General features: G+C 42.7%; 1 protein-coding gene across 1 annotated transcript in view; it reads left to right on the forward strand.

Moving 5' to 3' along the window:
- The window catches only part of LOC102305843 (ERC protein 2), a 181797-nt gene that overhangs the window by 110697 nt on the left and 55713 nt on the right, over nt 1-15387 (forward strand). Inside the window, exon 19 of the mRNA XM_042227459.1 lies at nt 13938-14085. Within this exon, the coding sequence (XP_042083393.1) occupies nt 13938-14085 (148 nt within the window). The remainder of the gene's footprint in view (nt 1-13937; nt 14086-15387) is intronic.

Consider the following 15387-nt stretch of genomic DNA (forward strand, 5'->3'; position numbering starts at 1 on the left):
CACACACACACACACACACACACACACACACACACACTCGCAGTAACGCACACTGACGTATCTGACATGTCTCCGATCCATTCTTGACACAGGTCTCCAGGTTCAGGATTTACTGAAATCAAATGTGTGTGTTTGGCCTCAGGTTACACACTCGATTGAATTAGAGAAATGGTGCGCACGTGCACGAGGGCTCAGTTACACGCACACACACACACATGCAGGAGCAGGGACCCAGATCTCTATTAAGTTAAAAAACAGAGTTGAGTGTCTTCTTCCATTGCGAGGGCTTTTATGTGATAAGATCAGCTCGGGGTGCTCTCCTATTCAAGATTCCTGAGCACATCAAACGACAGTGAACCACATCACACAGACAGGAAGAACTCGGCTCCATTAGCTTTCCCATAAAGAACATGTGTGTGTATGTAACAGGAGAGCTACATTAGCCACTACAAAAGGTTTATACACACACACGGGACAAGCAGCGAGGAATTCATATCGACCTATTCAGAAATAAATGAGAATTAAAATAATGGTAATTAATTAATGCAACTTTGGTGCGAGTATATGTGTAAGAGCACACATACTATCATTGAGCAAGACTAGGCAGCCATCGTGAAATACCTTTCACCTTTGGTCACCTTTTTGTGGAGTTAATTTGAAGCCTTGTCTAAATTGACTTAAATCTCCGTGGTCACGGCGGCTTGAAAACTGCATGTACTGCACTGCGTGAATCAAATCACCAGTCAAGTCAGTCTTAAAATTAGGTTTTTAGCTTTTTCCTTTTTCCTGTGGAAGCTGTACGTCTACCACAGTCTTTGCTGTTGTGGGAATCCTCCGTAGATCTAAATTGGGAATTCTCTGAGTGCCATTGAGGCTTGCTGAAACCTCTTTGGGGGCCTCTGTAGAAGAAACACACTCGCAGCACCGTTCCATCTCTTCGTCCTGTCGTCATGCACAAAGTGATGTCTCTCTTATGAGGTGTTTAGTGACGGAAGGCCAAAGAGACGCCCAAAAACAGCAAGAGAGGATCAGGAAGACAAAGAGAGAGGAGCGCAAGGGTTGGGGGCAGAAAGAGAAAGGGGTTGACCAAGATTGAGTTTACCCGTTTTTCTTACATTGATTTGAAACAGATCTTCACTTTGTCTCCTGTCCAAGCCACAAGCAATGAGATATCAACCTCTGCTCAGGCTCCAGGGGATCTAATTCAAAATGAATGTCCATCAGTTTATGTCTGACTTTACTTGTTTACTATACAGGAAGGAATTGAGAATTAGGTAGCAGAAATGTAAAGCATGTAATGTTTTAAATTGCACCAAACAATAGAAGAGAAAGTAGAAGGAGAAGGATTGTTGTCATAGTTTGGGTAAAAACAAATGTCTCTTTGACAGGATGAAATGAAGACGCTGACTCTCAAACTAAACCATCTTAATTTATATTAATCCGAAGGATTAGACTGCCTGCTAGCATTACAAGCCTTTCCTTGCCAGTCAGCAGTGTTCTGCTGTCTGACATTAACATTTTATGCCGAAAGACGACATAAAGGCAAATGATATTGTTGCCACAAATGTCACCGAGGATAAGTGCACGGAGCAGAGCACAAATGTAGCAGAGGCTAACCTCTTAGTGTGAGTTGTGGATGTTGGATGGTAGTGCAAAATGCGTAAGTAGAGAGGGAAATTAGTAGATGGTGAGGGGAAATCAGAGGGTGTTCAGAGAGTTATGCTGTATGGCAGGCCTAATTGCTTGTGGCTCCTGTTGTGTGTTTGGCTTTGTTTGAGCATGTCCAATATAACCAGTCACAAGGGAGCCTCTGCCAGAGCAAACACACACTCTAACACAAGCCTGAACCATAGAGAACGCTTTTATGGTGCTGAAGATCTCAGTAACGTGACACCTAGGGCAAACACTGAGTAATAAAGCAATTGCGGAACATTGTTTAGGTCCTCCTCCCGGCATGGTTTGTTTATCAGACTCAGAGTGTCTCAGTTTCCTAACATCAGTGTCCTGACATGTCACTCCAGGAGCTCAGTGCATGATAAACTCGTGAATGTGTACACGGACACATTGGCAAAAACAGAACCAAGCGGGATAAACACTGAAAGCTTTCATACACATATACAGAGAAACACAAGCCCACGTGTCTGCACGCACACCGCACTGTAGACATCCTGACATGTCAGTTACAGGCTTTTCGTGCCAATTGTTCCCCAAACTTCTGAGCAATTTCCTGGTATGTCTGACTGCATGACTGCAGATAAAAGAGCAATAAACATATCTTTCTTGCATGCTAAAATGCTCCTCACCTTCTTTCAGTGTTGCTGTTCTGTGACGCAGAGAGATGTCACAATGTTTGCACATGTGTCTGCACCCATGCAGCAGATCTTCTGGAGCACCGAGGTGGTCTCCAGGCCTTTTTCAGACAAAGAAAAAAGAAAGCTGTTTGTTAATGCATCACTGTACAGCTCTAAAATGAGACCTTTATTTTTTATTTTTTTAGTTGTAAGTAATGTTTTAAACCTTTTCTGAGCTCTTTTCCCATCTGTAATATCGTCTTTCTCTAGTAAATCAGCGTGTTTTTCTTTAAGATCCAGGAAACACAAAAACACACCTGCATTTTCTCTGCCGTGTCAAACAGTCAGATTTAGTGTTAGGGAATTCACAGGGGAAAGGGAAGACATCCACACGTGACACAGATTGTTGTAGGAAGCTCTTTGGGCTGTATTATACCTGAACACATTGTCAGAATGGCTTTGACAAAGAGCAGCTAAGTAGTGGGTGAGAGACCACAAACCAAAAAAAAGATCCCACCCTCATCCACAACTTTGCAGTGTTAATGGAGCAACATCACATATCTACACAGAACAACACAGTACTAGCTGCCTCCTCACAGGATGCACACACACGCATACTGTGGATGCAGTTTGAATTTTTTTTATCTTTGACATTTAATGTAGCCCTCATAAGGCGCCCAACGTGTGTTTAGAACAACATTATAATGAACTTAAACTCCTCAGACTCTTAAAATTACATTGAGATGACCACAAAGTGATAATTTAATCGTAAAGGAGTAAAAAAACGAAAGAACATTCATGCAGACACACAATCTCCTATATGTAATCATAGCCAGAAAAAGGACTCAGTTGAAGCCATTATTAAAATAACTGTGATGTAATGTGCCAAGGGAGCTGAGTTGGATGTGTATGTTATCTATCTGGAAATCAGTGAGTCTGTCAGCAGCATGTAACTGCACACTGCCACAGGTCTCTTTATTAAAAAACAGATGTATGCTGGAATTTATGCACAGGTGTGGTGGAGGCCCAGCAGAGCATTTATGACATTGTGTGTGTTTATCTATGAATATTGTGTGTGGATTCATTTATAATTCCAATGCATGAGAAAGTAGACGAAGGGAAACTGGTCTCGATGGGAGCAGCTCAAGGTTAGGAGAAGAAAGTTCCCCTCTCTGCTGCAATTATCAAAAGGCGCACACTTTTGCTGTTTCATGCTTGCATGTGCATTTCTGCGCCTGTGTGTCGGCACTTGCAGCTTTAATTTTCATACCCTCATAAAGTTTGCAAAGCCACACACACACTCAGTCTTACAAGAAGTCATACAAGAATTGGAATAAAGAGAAGAGTACAAGCTGTGCCAGTGTCTCTTCTCACACGAACCTTATTCACAACAGCTATACTTTCGGGTAGCGGGTGGGGGATGTGTCTATTGGGAATTCACACCAACCAGCGAACTTGCACATCCAGTGACACAACAGACTGAATGTTCCAGAGGCCATCATCTGTCTACACTAGCTTCAAAGTACAAATTACCCAGATTACAGAGCGGCGTGGTTGTATGTGTGAGACTGTGTATGTAGGTGTGTTCTTGTGTCTACCTCCGTGTCCACTGTGCACCGGTGCAAGTCATTGTGTCTGCAAATGTCCCGTGAGTTTGTCTGAGTGTTGCTTTCGCATGTGCGTGCCTGTGTGCGTGCGTGAGAGCCATAGAGCGAACATGCTGAAATATGTATTCCTGTTTTTACTGACGGGGAAATAATAGTGACTTTTTTAAATCAGAAGGCCAGGTAGTAATCATGTTTCCTTTGATCCCATGATCCTCACTGATCTGTCTAAATATAAGCAGACTTGTCCAGACCTGGCATGACTCTTTTAATCAACACCCTCACCTAGACCCCTGTGTGTGCACATTTGTACATTTCATAGACTTTCTGTCTGGCCCCATATTTTATGATGTATATGGGTACAACTCATTACTTCTATGTAATTAAATTTCATAACCGGTTTCGTAAAACACAACTGTGTCACAGCATTTATTTACTGTTAATTCTTTGAAAGGAGCTGTTTTAGTAGCGAGCACAGTCTAGTTATGCAGCTTTTATATTCCCTGAGCTCATGTGGCTGTGATTGGAAATAACTCCGATTGGCTGATGGAGTGTGGGGTGAATGTTAGTGTGACCTTGTGTGTCCTTTACACAGTGACGGGAAATAGACGAGTGTAAGCTCCAACGAAAGCTATAATTCTGAGAGTAATACCGGCCAAAGGAGAGTACACACATCTTCTTTATCACGCACACGTACATACACAGTTTGCTTAGAGTGAAGTCCTAGCTGTGCTGTAGTAACCACATTAATTGGGTTGTGTAATTGTCTGGCAAAGCATTGTGGGAAACAGCCCATACAGATCTGTCCCTTCACCTCAAACTGCTTTTTAAACACGGACCTATCGTCATGACAGTCCTGTCCAGAAAAATGCTGAACATGTGTGTGTGTCTGATTTAATGCCTGTGTCTTTTTGTGATCCCCTGTTTGTGTGTGTGCGTCTCTATTGCTTCTTTAAGGGAAGTGAGTGTGGTGGCCTCCCATCCCACCGCATGTCGGCTGTGGTTCAGCTGTGGTCCACCGCCAGGGCCTGCATTTGGAACTCAGAGAAAATACACCAGGGGTACTCGCTCTCACTGTTTTGTGGACCCGTCTTTCATCGGTTTGTGTGTACATGTGTATTTTGGGTGAAGCTTTGTATGTGTGTATGTGTTACAGTGCACCACAATGTTGGACTCTCTGCCCCTGACATTTTTAAGGCCTTTTGGCCCCGCGTCATGAGTGCGCACTGTATTTCCAGGCTGAAGTTAGATGACCGGAGTGAGAGAGAACCCATGCCGAGGACAGGAAAGGCGAGGGGGATGAGGGGAGAGAGGCAAGGCGGGTAATTGAAGGTTTGAGGGTAATATTTAGGCCAAGGATGGCTGTTTCAACGTGTTTGCGTAACCTCCTTGAACTTAATATTTAGCCCCACTTTGGAGGGAGTATAGGGCACGCCAGAGCAGAATAGAGAATGATAGAGGTCCAAGTCCATGGCGGAGGTAATTCCATTCTCTTCTGTAAAGAATTGCTCCTCTCTTTGATTAGGAAGAGAAAGGGAGGAGAGAAGGAGTGATGGAAGGAGGCCTGAGAAGGAGAAAAAGACATTTCCTGTTCAAAGGCCTGTGATGATCTGTTGGACAGAGGGTTATTATAATGCAGTGGAACATACAAGGCCATAAAGAGCGCATTTAAATGACGCAATGCAGAAGGTGTTTCTTTGGAGCTGACTTTAAAGACAGTGTAGAGTAGATCTGGTGCAGGAAGAAAGGGAAAGTGGTTAATTATCAGTGGATTCTAGCTTAGCTCTAACTCTGCAGCAGATTAATGATTGTGATTGCAGAGGGTTGCACACGCTTTAGAAGAAATGTGAAAATGTCATGAGGATCCTGAAAAGAATCAGTTTTAATCAATGATTAATATTTTGTATTGAGGAAACCAAGGTGGCTTTTATTGTTGCAGATGAAAAAATCAAACAGTTTCTTTTCAGTGTGCATTATGTACAGTTTCATATTATAATGCTGAAGAACTGTCTGAACATATAACTATTTATACACTGACTATTACACACTTTCTGTTACTGCATATGCATGCTTCTCCCTCCCTCAGTGTAGGTGTGAATGTGTGTGTCTTCTTACACTGTGTGACTGAAGCTATGTTACTCTTACCCTCACCTCTCTGTCAGATGACAGGCAGCTTTAAAGAATCCAGCTGCTGTGTGTCTGTACTTGTGTGCGAGACAGAGCAGCTTTGCACGTGTGTGGTACAGTGCAGCCTCCTGTCTTGTTTCTTGCGCCTTGGGGAAACACTGTCAGTCAGTCAGTCAGCTGAATGACAATAAAGACAGGACAAACCTCCCTTTAAGCGAATGGAAAGCCCTGCTCTGCTATTAGTAGGTTTCAGGCCCAGGTGTCAGACAGCTCTTGTGATTGGTTAAAGCTTTGACTTATCTGATATGGTTTGTGTCTTTATCACACTCACACAATGAGGTTACACTGGGAAATCTATGCCTGCACACACACTTACTTGGCCAAGCTCACATGGGCACACATGGAGCTATCCAGAAAAGATGTTGTTTTAACAACATTGCTAATTTACCTGGGACTTAAGGGAAATAAGGCTGGACATAACAGAGCAGATATAATGCAATTAGTTGTTTTGTGGTTGTATTTATAAAATAATAGTTCAATGTTTTATTCAATACATTCATTTGCTTTAAAAAGTGCAGATTGATGCCCTGCGACAGACTGGCGACCTGTCCAGGGTGTACCCCGCCTCTCGCCCTATGACAGTTGGGATAGGCTCCAGCACCCCCCGCGACCCTGAAAAGGATAAGCGGAAGCGAATGGATGGAAGTGCAGATTGATGCTCATTTTAGATCTGTGTGCTTTTAAAGTGCAAGATTCAGGATATGTTCAGCTACGTTTGTCTGCTCTGTTCATCGCCCTCTATAGAGTTGACTGCTGGCTGTGGGCAGACACGTCTAAGATTTGTACAAACTTTATTGTTACAATAAGACGGTGGGTACACGTCCAAGCTCGCTGCATCTGGCTATGTTCTGGAAAGAATAAGTTCCACTAAGTACCTTTATAGAAAACCCATCAAACCCTAAATAACTTTCGAAGTGTTTTTGAGGTATTGGTTGGCATCTTATAGCATTAGTGAGGCTAGCTGTTCTCCGTAGGCCTCATTCACCAATATGTGTATGTATGTGCATGGTATATTCTTATACTGTGCAAAAAATAACTGTACATGCAAAATTATTACCGTGTGCACTGACCAGTTTTGTTCTTACCACCATGTGGGTGTTAGTGAATCATTCTGATCAATCACACCAAATAAATCAGCATGCTCATGCATTCTGCATACTAGCTGCATACTGTCACGCCCCCCGTTTCTCTATAAAAAGAAACACGTTTACCTCGGGGTGAAGTGGTGAAAGTGGATGTTGCAAGAGAGGAAACTGCAACACTAAGAAAAAAAAGAAGAAGGTCTGAAAACGTGGTGTCGGTGTTGGATGCCAGAGAAGACATACCTTTCCAAAGTGATGATGGTTGAGAAAAAAACAAACAAAACCAAGACTTGGGCGTGGAGAAAAAAAAACAGGGGTTTAGCATATCGTTTACCCTGAAACACTCACTTTGGCTAAAGAACAACAAAGAAGATTTCTGACAGTAAAGATCAGAAAGACAGAAAAACTGATCATAAGAAAAAGATGGTAACTGGGACAAGAAATACCTGATCTGTGGGGATGGACAAGAAATTCATGGCAATTATTGAAAAACATCCATATTCTTGAGCATTAAGACGGTAGGATTACTAAGTCTGTCACATTAACGCTTTGGCAAAATCGCAAAATGCACCGACAGAAGATGAATGTTCTGCAGGTAATGATGCGTTGATATCTAAACAGTGATTCAGTCAGTTCATTTCAGTCATGCATACACTGGTCAAAAACAAGGAGTGGTGAGAATGGGGGCAGTCTGCTAAGAGAAATCATACACTGTAACTGCAGGTGTTAGAGGAACAGTGTTGTAATTCAGATGTTGGAGGCAGCTTAATGAGAATTTTCAATATAAAGGAAATATCTGTTAAAAATGCTGTGACTGTTCAGAGTCTCCTCCTTCCTCTGACACTCAGTTAAGTTTAGTTATAAGTCCTACAAATACAATCTAAAATAAGGCCACCCACAAAAATACCTTAGAGTTGCAAAACTGACACTTTGCCTCTTTTTAGTAAATACTAGCAGTAGCTTTTTAAATGCAAAAGCGGGATTGTGATAGATTTGTTTGTAGAGCACAAATAATTTCATGCACATTTGTGCGTGAAAGGTTTGTATTCATGGTTTACTCACAGATTTGTGCTTGAGCTCTGATTCTGAATGAGAGCCTTGTTCAGTTGTTATTCTAAGCAATCAACCTGAGTAGAGGTTCACACTTTATGCACAGATATGAGACTGATATTGTTATTATATCACCCTCCACTGAGTTTTACGAAACACACCTTGATGCTTATTTCTGTCCGTAAGAGAGATAAAGAAACAAACAAACAGCACTGAAAATGTACGGCCGCCTCAACTCGGCATTAATGTTCATTTACATTCTTGCTTGTTTTTGATGTTGGCGTCGCCTTTGCAAATTTTTTGTTTCAAGACCGAATGCACTTTTCATCTCCTTTGTCTGCAATCGCACGGCCACCTGGTCTCCTGCACTCGTTTCCTCTCCGTCTGGGTCTCTCTATCTCTCTCCCCCCTCTTTCTTTCTGGAATGCAGCGGTGGCCGTCTGGTCCTGCTCATCTCTGGGAGCAGTCAGCCATCTCTCCTCGTCCCTGCTCCAACTCTAAACATTTGGCTAGTTTTGGCAGATTTGTTGATTTTTGTCCCCTCGTATTTTCCCTCTTGTTGCTGTAAAACTGATACATACTCTTTCAATTAGACTCCCACCACCACCCACCAGTCAGAGCACTAGTGTGGGAGTGGGGGTTAGCAGAGTAAGTGCGTTGTATATTTTATTAGTGAAGTGAAAACACACATAACCTGGTCTAGTTCTGGGAGAACCATCTGCTGTCATGTTTTTTTCTTGGGAAGCGCAGCTCAAGGTTAGCATGTGAAATTTGAAGCTCACAATTTACATGTAATGACCTATATACATAAAGCAACTGCTCCAAAGGAACAAACAAGGCAGTCATGCAAGTTTTATTTGTGGTGGGTTTGGATAAATCCTACCTTGTAGATTAAGATAAATAAAGGCTTAAATCCGGCCGAGCATACAAAAGGAAGCGGATAATATGTGGATCTTGCATGTGGCTGCAGGTTAGCTGCTACAGGTTAGCATGGAGCTAATCCAAACCAAGGCAGCCAAAACTAGGACCTCATAAAAATAAATTTTACCCACATTTAAAGTTAAGACACGGCTTTATCCTCTCAACTGGCTTTGCAGAAAGCTCACCAAATGTAGGTTGAGCGTGTGTTTTATGTTGGACATAGACTTTTTCCTACCTTCTTAGCTGTAAATAACACATGACTCCAAGACCATAAATAATAGTGTCACTCAACCATGCCCCATTCTCATGTCCTCTGCTTGCTCTCACCACAGGCTTCTAGAACTGCCTAGACAGGGGCCCCCAGACTTGTACTGCACCTTTACACACCCACAATCAAGAAACCACCATAAAGTGCCCCAGGAATGTTTCTGCAGAGCCGGACAGCTAAGTGGTGGAAAGGCATGATCACAAACGGGAAGACGTCATAATAGATGGTTTGGGAGCAGATATTAGAGGACTCCCCGTGTTCTTGCAAACAAAATACATCATACATGCACACATGGAGATGAAAGCACAAATGCATTTATGGACAGGCAAATACATGCACACATGAATATGCAGCACATGCACACACTGCGCTTAGGGGTAGACAGTATTGATGGTTCCCTTGGGCATCGCACAGACGCATCTGTTTCTGTCCGGCTGACTCTCCACACTCATAATTTCAAGTAAGTCATAACACAAATTATAAACACATATCCCTCAACCGTGACACCTAGGAATAACAACATGCAGTGCGCTGAGCTGATTTAGGGTATGCTGGGACTCCTAAATCTTTACCTTTGCTCCTTTCTTCCCTTCCTCCTCTCCTCTCCACTTCTCTCCCCTTCTTTTCTTCCCTCTTTACTCTCTCTCATGCAACACAGGTGGCACTCAGTCTTGTCAAACACGTACTCCCTTTCTCCTGCTACCTTCATCTCTTGCCATCTTTTTTATTGTTTGTTTTTTTTTCCTCATTGACACATCCCTTCTCTCCAACTCCACGGTATCTCTTCACATCAAAACCTCACTCTTTGATGTGCCTACGTGTGAACATACCCAGTTTCATGCTCACTTTTAACCCCAACTTAACCCTTTTGTCTCCCAGAAATCTGACAGTGTACCGCGTGACTTTGTAAAGCGCTCTGAGCAGCAGCTCCACCTCGAAGATGTCTTCATCACCTCTTCTGTCTCCTTGTGCCTCACATCTCAACTTCTTCTTCTTTCACTTTTTCTTTCCATATTGTCTCCCCCCAACACACACACACACTTCACATCACACAGTCATGTACTTTAGCCATCCATCTCCCACGTCTGTAGATTCAAATGTCTCAATATGTCCCAGGGACCATGAAGCTTCAATTGGAATCACATGTTGTAGCTGAGCTGAGAATTTCACCCCTTATAAATAAAATGTCAGTTCAGCTGTTCTGCAGAACCTCGCATTTTTCTCACAATACCAAAACTATAGTTGAGCTGTGGGAGATCTTTATTCAAGGCTGCGCAGTTGTTTGTCTGAGCATCGTGTTTATCGTGTCAGCTAAACTACAGTTGCCTCGCAGAGGAGCTTTTTGACACCAGGGCTCCAGCAGTTGGATTTATACGTCCTTTTATTAGCATACCTCATGACCTTCCAGTGCTTGGGGTTTGACTTTTATGAAGACTAATCACAAGTTTGTCATGAAAAACCATTTCATTGTCACCCTTTCAATTGGGGGGGGGGGAAATGAAGATAATCCTTTGTTTGTGTGGGACAGGCCAAGTTAAAGTTAAGCAGGGAGTAAGACAAGAGAGGAGGAAAGAAAGAGGGTTCACCCACTCAAGATCAGCCAGCAGATAGAGCATCTGTCTTTGTGTGTGGGGTGTGCTCGTGCCTGACAGATGAATCCTGTCTTCTAGATTAATGTACATTGCAAGTCTGTTCAACAACGGAGGCCAAACGGCCACTTAAATTAGATGTGATTAAATACTCCAGTGTGATTCAGGTTCAAAGACTGTTAGTAATACTAATCAGCACACGCACACAGACACACACAGACACACACAGACACACACAATCACCGACTGAGGATGTAGGAGACGAGGTTTACAGGCAGACTAATCACAATAATGCCCCTTTTTTATTGTTTTAGGAAGACATCGCTCAGCAGAATCCCGCAGCACCACTTAGTGAGCACCCACAAGGAGACTTCACTGTAACGCGCTTTGTTAATTTAGAGACTGGAAGCGATTTAGCTTGCATTGAACCATGGCAGCCACGTTGGCTCAGAGGCTTCATTTTGCTGGGCTCAGAGCATCTCGGGTTCGATCAGCAATCTTCTCTTGGGACTGACGTAGGCGAATGCAGGTGTAATGAAGGTGACGACTGTTCCCTCAAAGACGGCAGCATATGCCACGCTTCAGCTGTAATTTGACACACGCTGTAATTATATTTGAGTTAAGGGTTTCATTGCTGCATTGACATAATGTCTAAAATGGATGAATTTAAATAGGACTGAAGAGAATTATAGGACATTTCTTTAGATGGAGTTTTTTCTGGAGGAAAATTCATCCTTGTTATATTATAAGTGTCTTTTTTATTATTAGAAAACACAAGTTTATTCAACAGAGACAGTGTAAATGTCCTTCATGAAGTGCTCAGAAAGTGGTGGCTCATTTCCTGATACATTCACAAAAAGTGGGGTTGATTCCCTGAACTTTTAAAAGCACTCTCCTCTTGTGCCATCCTGGCTTTGCCCGGTGTTTCAGCTACTTAAACTGTAGAAAGTCCCATTCTTAATGCTGTGCAGTTAAAAAGGAATAATATTGCATTCAAGCATTCGTGCTGTATTTACTGCAGCATTTTGACCCGTAAAGATAAAATTCTGCAGCTCCGTCTGTGTGAACTTTATCTTAAAAGAGATCCGAGCGTTTGCTGTGAGGCTGGTTGGATGCGGTTCAATATTTTTGTGCTTCCATGTCTGGCAATGTGGTGTAAAGATGGCCATCCTGCATGTAGGCTTTGGCCGTTAATCTGACACAGTGTTTATGATCAGTGACATGTTGTGCTGCATTCCTTGCCCATATATGACTCTGTTCATCACCTCTTCACTCTATTTAACGCAGCCAAAGAAAAAGTAGTGAAATGGGCACTGCTGTTGTGCCATTCTTTAAAATCCAGAATTCATCAGGTTTGTTGAGCTTTGTAATGGTGAACTGTATGAGGATGGATTTTATAAACAGGATGTGGATCTATATGGACTTTATTTATTTATTCATTTAATTCTTTAGCTGATTTAGACTAAGAATGGCCAGCTCAAGAAAAATAAGCCTGCAGTCTAAGACACGTGCTCTGTTACAAGTCTTCTGTGTGTGTGTGTGTGTGTGTGTGTGTGTGTGTGTGTGTGTGTGTGTGTGTGTTCGTTCCCATTACAGTGAGCATTAAAAGGAAAAACACTGGAGGTGTGGGGAGACGAAAAGTGTCACTTTGGTCCTGCGCCGTGATTAATGGTGTGATTAGCTGCTCCAATCCATGTCAGAACCCACATGCATGCACACGCAAACACATGCGCAAGATGCAAGTACACACCAATACACAAAGAGCTATTAATGGCCCTGAATGGGAGAATCCAGATGCGGCATGCAGATAATTGTACTAAAAACATCAAATGTGGAGTCCCAGGCCAGCAGGACTTTATTCTGAGTTCAGCATGTTTATTTTTCGTAATTTAGTTATTTCTGCAGGGACTTAAATCATGGAATAAAAACACCCTAATGCAGGTCAATTTTTAATAAAGACCGAAGTGTATTTTTAACGCACCCTCCTTTCTCTTCCTCTACCTTTCACCTCACACAAACCCACAGATGACCTCGACATGCTTGTTTAATACCCTCTTAATTTCAAATGCCCTTTAACAGTCTGGAGTATTCAGCTTAGAATAACCTAAGTGTCTGCACTGAAGGTATGAACCGGTGAACTAGTTTGGTGTGATGATCATTCAGACAAACTTCTCAAAAGATGAAGACAAAAGAAAATCATAAAATGAGCTGAAGTGTATTTTGTAGGAAAGTGTGTTTAGAGCTTCTTTTTGCCATTTATCTTTTATTTTCGTCAAAGAAAACAACATAAAGAGCCAAAGCAGAGGTTTGTCCATGCCCGGCTAACTGTGAGAATGTATATGCTTACCAAAGTGGGAAAGCAGAATTTGTTAGTCACAAATTTAGATCAAACACATCCTGCTGATGACTGTGATGAAGACAGTCATCACTGATCTTCCCCAAACACACAGACTTTATGCAAGATCGAGCTCTGTGGGATTAAATTAGTACATCTGGTTGTGTGTATGATGAAGTTTGGTGGTATGTCCTCCTTGCCCCCCTGCACCTGTGGACAGTCATTTGAAGCCACCCCCTCTGTACACAGTCACAAACACACACAGACACTGTGGGAACCAGGGGTGACATAAGAAAGATGTCATATCCTGCTCAGTCTGCTCCATTAGGTCCTATTACACTATTACATGCTCATGAGTCATAGCAAGGTACCACAAATACTACACTTAGCAGACCACTTCAAAGATGTCTGCTTCTTTTCTGTGGAATCGCTGTCTGAGTTTAGGGAGCGCTGGAATTAGTGAGCTTCCTGTGACATCTCTATACAGCTGCGGTAGGGCTTTCTGTAGTCGACACCTGTCTGCTTTCTAAATATTAAAAACGTGACGTGACTTGCTGTTAACACTTTACCCATCAGTCAGTACGGTCCTTTCTTTTTCTCACCCTGTCAGGCAGCAGGCTTTGCTTGCAGCCATCAGTGAAAAGGATGCCAACATCGCCCTGCTAGAATTATCCTCCTCCAAACGCAAGAAAGCCCAGGAGGAAGTGATGGCTCTGAAGAGGGAGAAGGACAGGCTCATGCACCAGCTCAAACAGCAGGTAAATCCACCATATTTAACTACAAAGATATTTGTTTTGCCTTTTGGTCACATTTTACAACAGATTCTGGCATTGCTACTCAAAGCAGGGCTACAAATTCAAACCTGCTGCAGATCATGATCGTTTACATTAAAGATACCTCATGGGAAGAGTTTAGAGTTTTAAAACTAGGAACAGATAGATGTTAATAATTGCTGGTAGTTAACGGAAAGTTGCACGCCTCTAACCACACTTATTGCATTTAGTCATCAAAAAGTCACTCAAGCAGAAGCTGTGATTCCAGGCACGTAAACACATACGCAGAGCTGTTCCCTCAACAGTCATGTTGCAGCCCGAGTCGCACACGTATGTTTGTATCACCGGTGAATCACTAGCAGACTTTTCTGGCTGACATCTTGCGGTGAAACGGAGATAAATCCCAGAACACGCGTGTACCTACACACATTCACCTATTTCCCATCCTACTCACAGTATGACACGGGACTGAGAGAAGTATGTGGATCATTAAGGTCTAGTCAGACCACATCAGTGACTGATCTAACATGAATGTTAATAGTAATGAGCTAACAGCAGGGAGTCCATATATACGATCTCCTGAGTCACAGGGGCTTCTGGGAAAGATGGTGCATTTAAAAGTCAACAGATGCAGTGGCTGCTTGTGCATTTAAGTGCGAATCTATGTTTGTTTGTGCCTCGTAAACGGGAAAGAGGTTCGGGGGGGCAATTCCATTGGAGGAATTTCAAGGAAAGCCTATTATCTGTTAATCGCCATTGGATTCGTCATGTTTTCCCTTTGGGTAACTAGCAGTTACAGTACACCTGATGATGCGATGAGCTCTAATTGCAACGGTGTGGTCTGTAGGCCCAGGGCAAGAACAAAGGGGTGCAAGTGAAGAAGAAAAGTGAGGGAAAGCTGATGACGAGCATGCATTCCACATGCATGCTTTCTTCTTTTTCGTGCATGCAACTAGTCTTTACTTAAAGTCTTTAAAAATGCATGTGCATGTAAATTGAAATATTGGATCTAACTGCAGTGCTATAGACACACCTTGTCATTTGTTATGCTAGGGAGGTCGTAAGGTAAGTAGTTCCTGCATTACTGTGGTTCATTTTGCAAAATGAGCTCTCTGGAGGTTGTGTTCTTTAACATCACACACACACGAGCTGTCTGTCGACTGACCCACTGACACATATCAGGATAGGGTGCTGTCCCCAGGTCCTTAACTGCAAGTGTCGGAAGGAAACTGACCAGGAAATGCCAAAGAATTATGGGACTCGAAGTCTCTTAGGAGAAAATTGATC

The sequence above is a fragment of the Haplochromis burtoni genome, unplaced genomic scaffold (assembly GCF_018398535.1).
Source record: "Haplochromis burtoni strain Fernald_Lab_line unplaced genomic scaffold, NCSU_Asbu1 Contig_9, whole genome shotgun sequence".
Classification (NCBI taxonomy): domain Eukaryota; kingdom Metazoa; phylum Chordata; class Actinopteri; order Cichliformes; family Cichlidae; genus Haplochromis; species Haplochromis burtoni.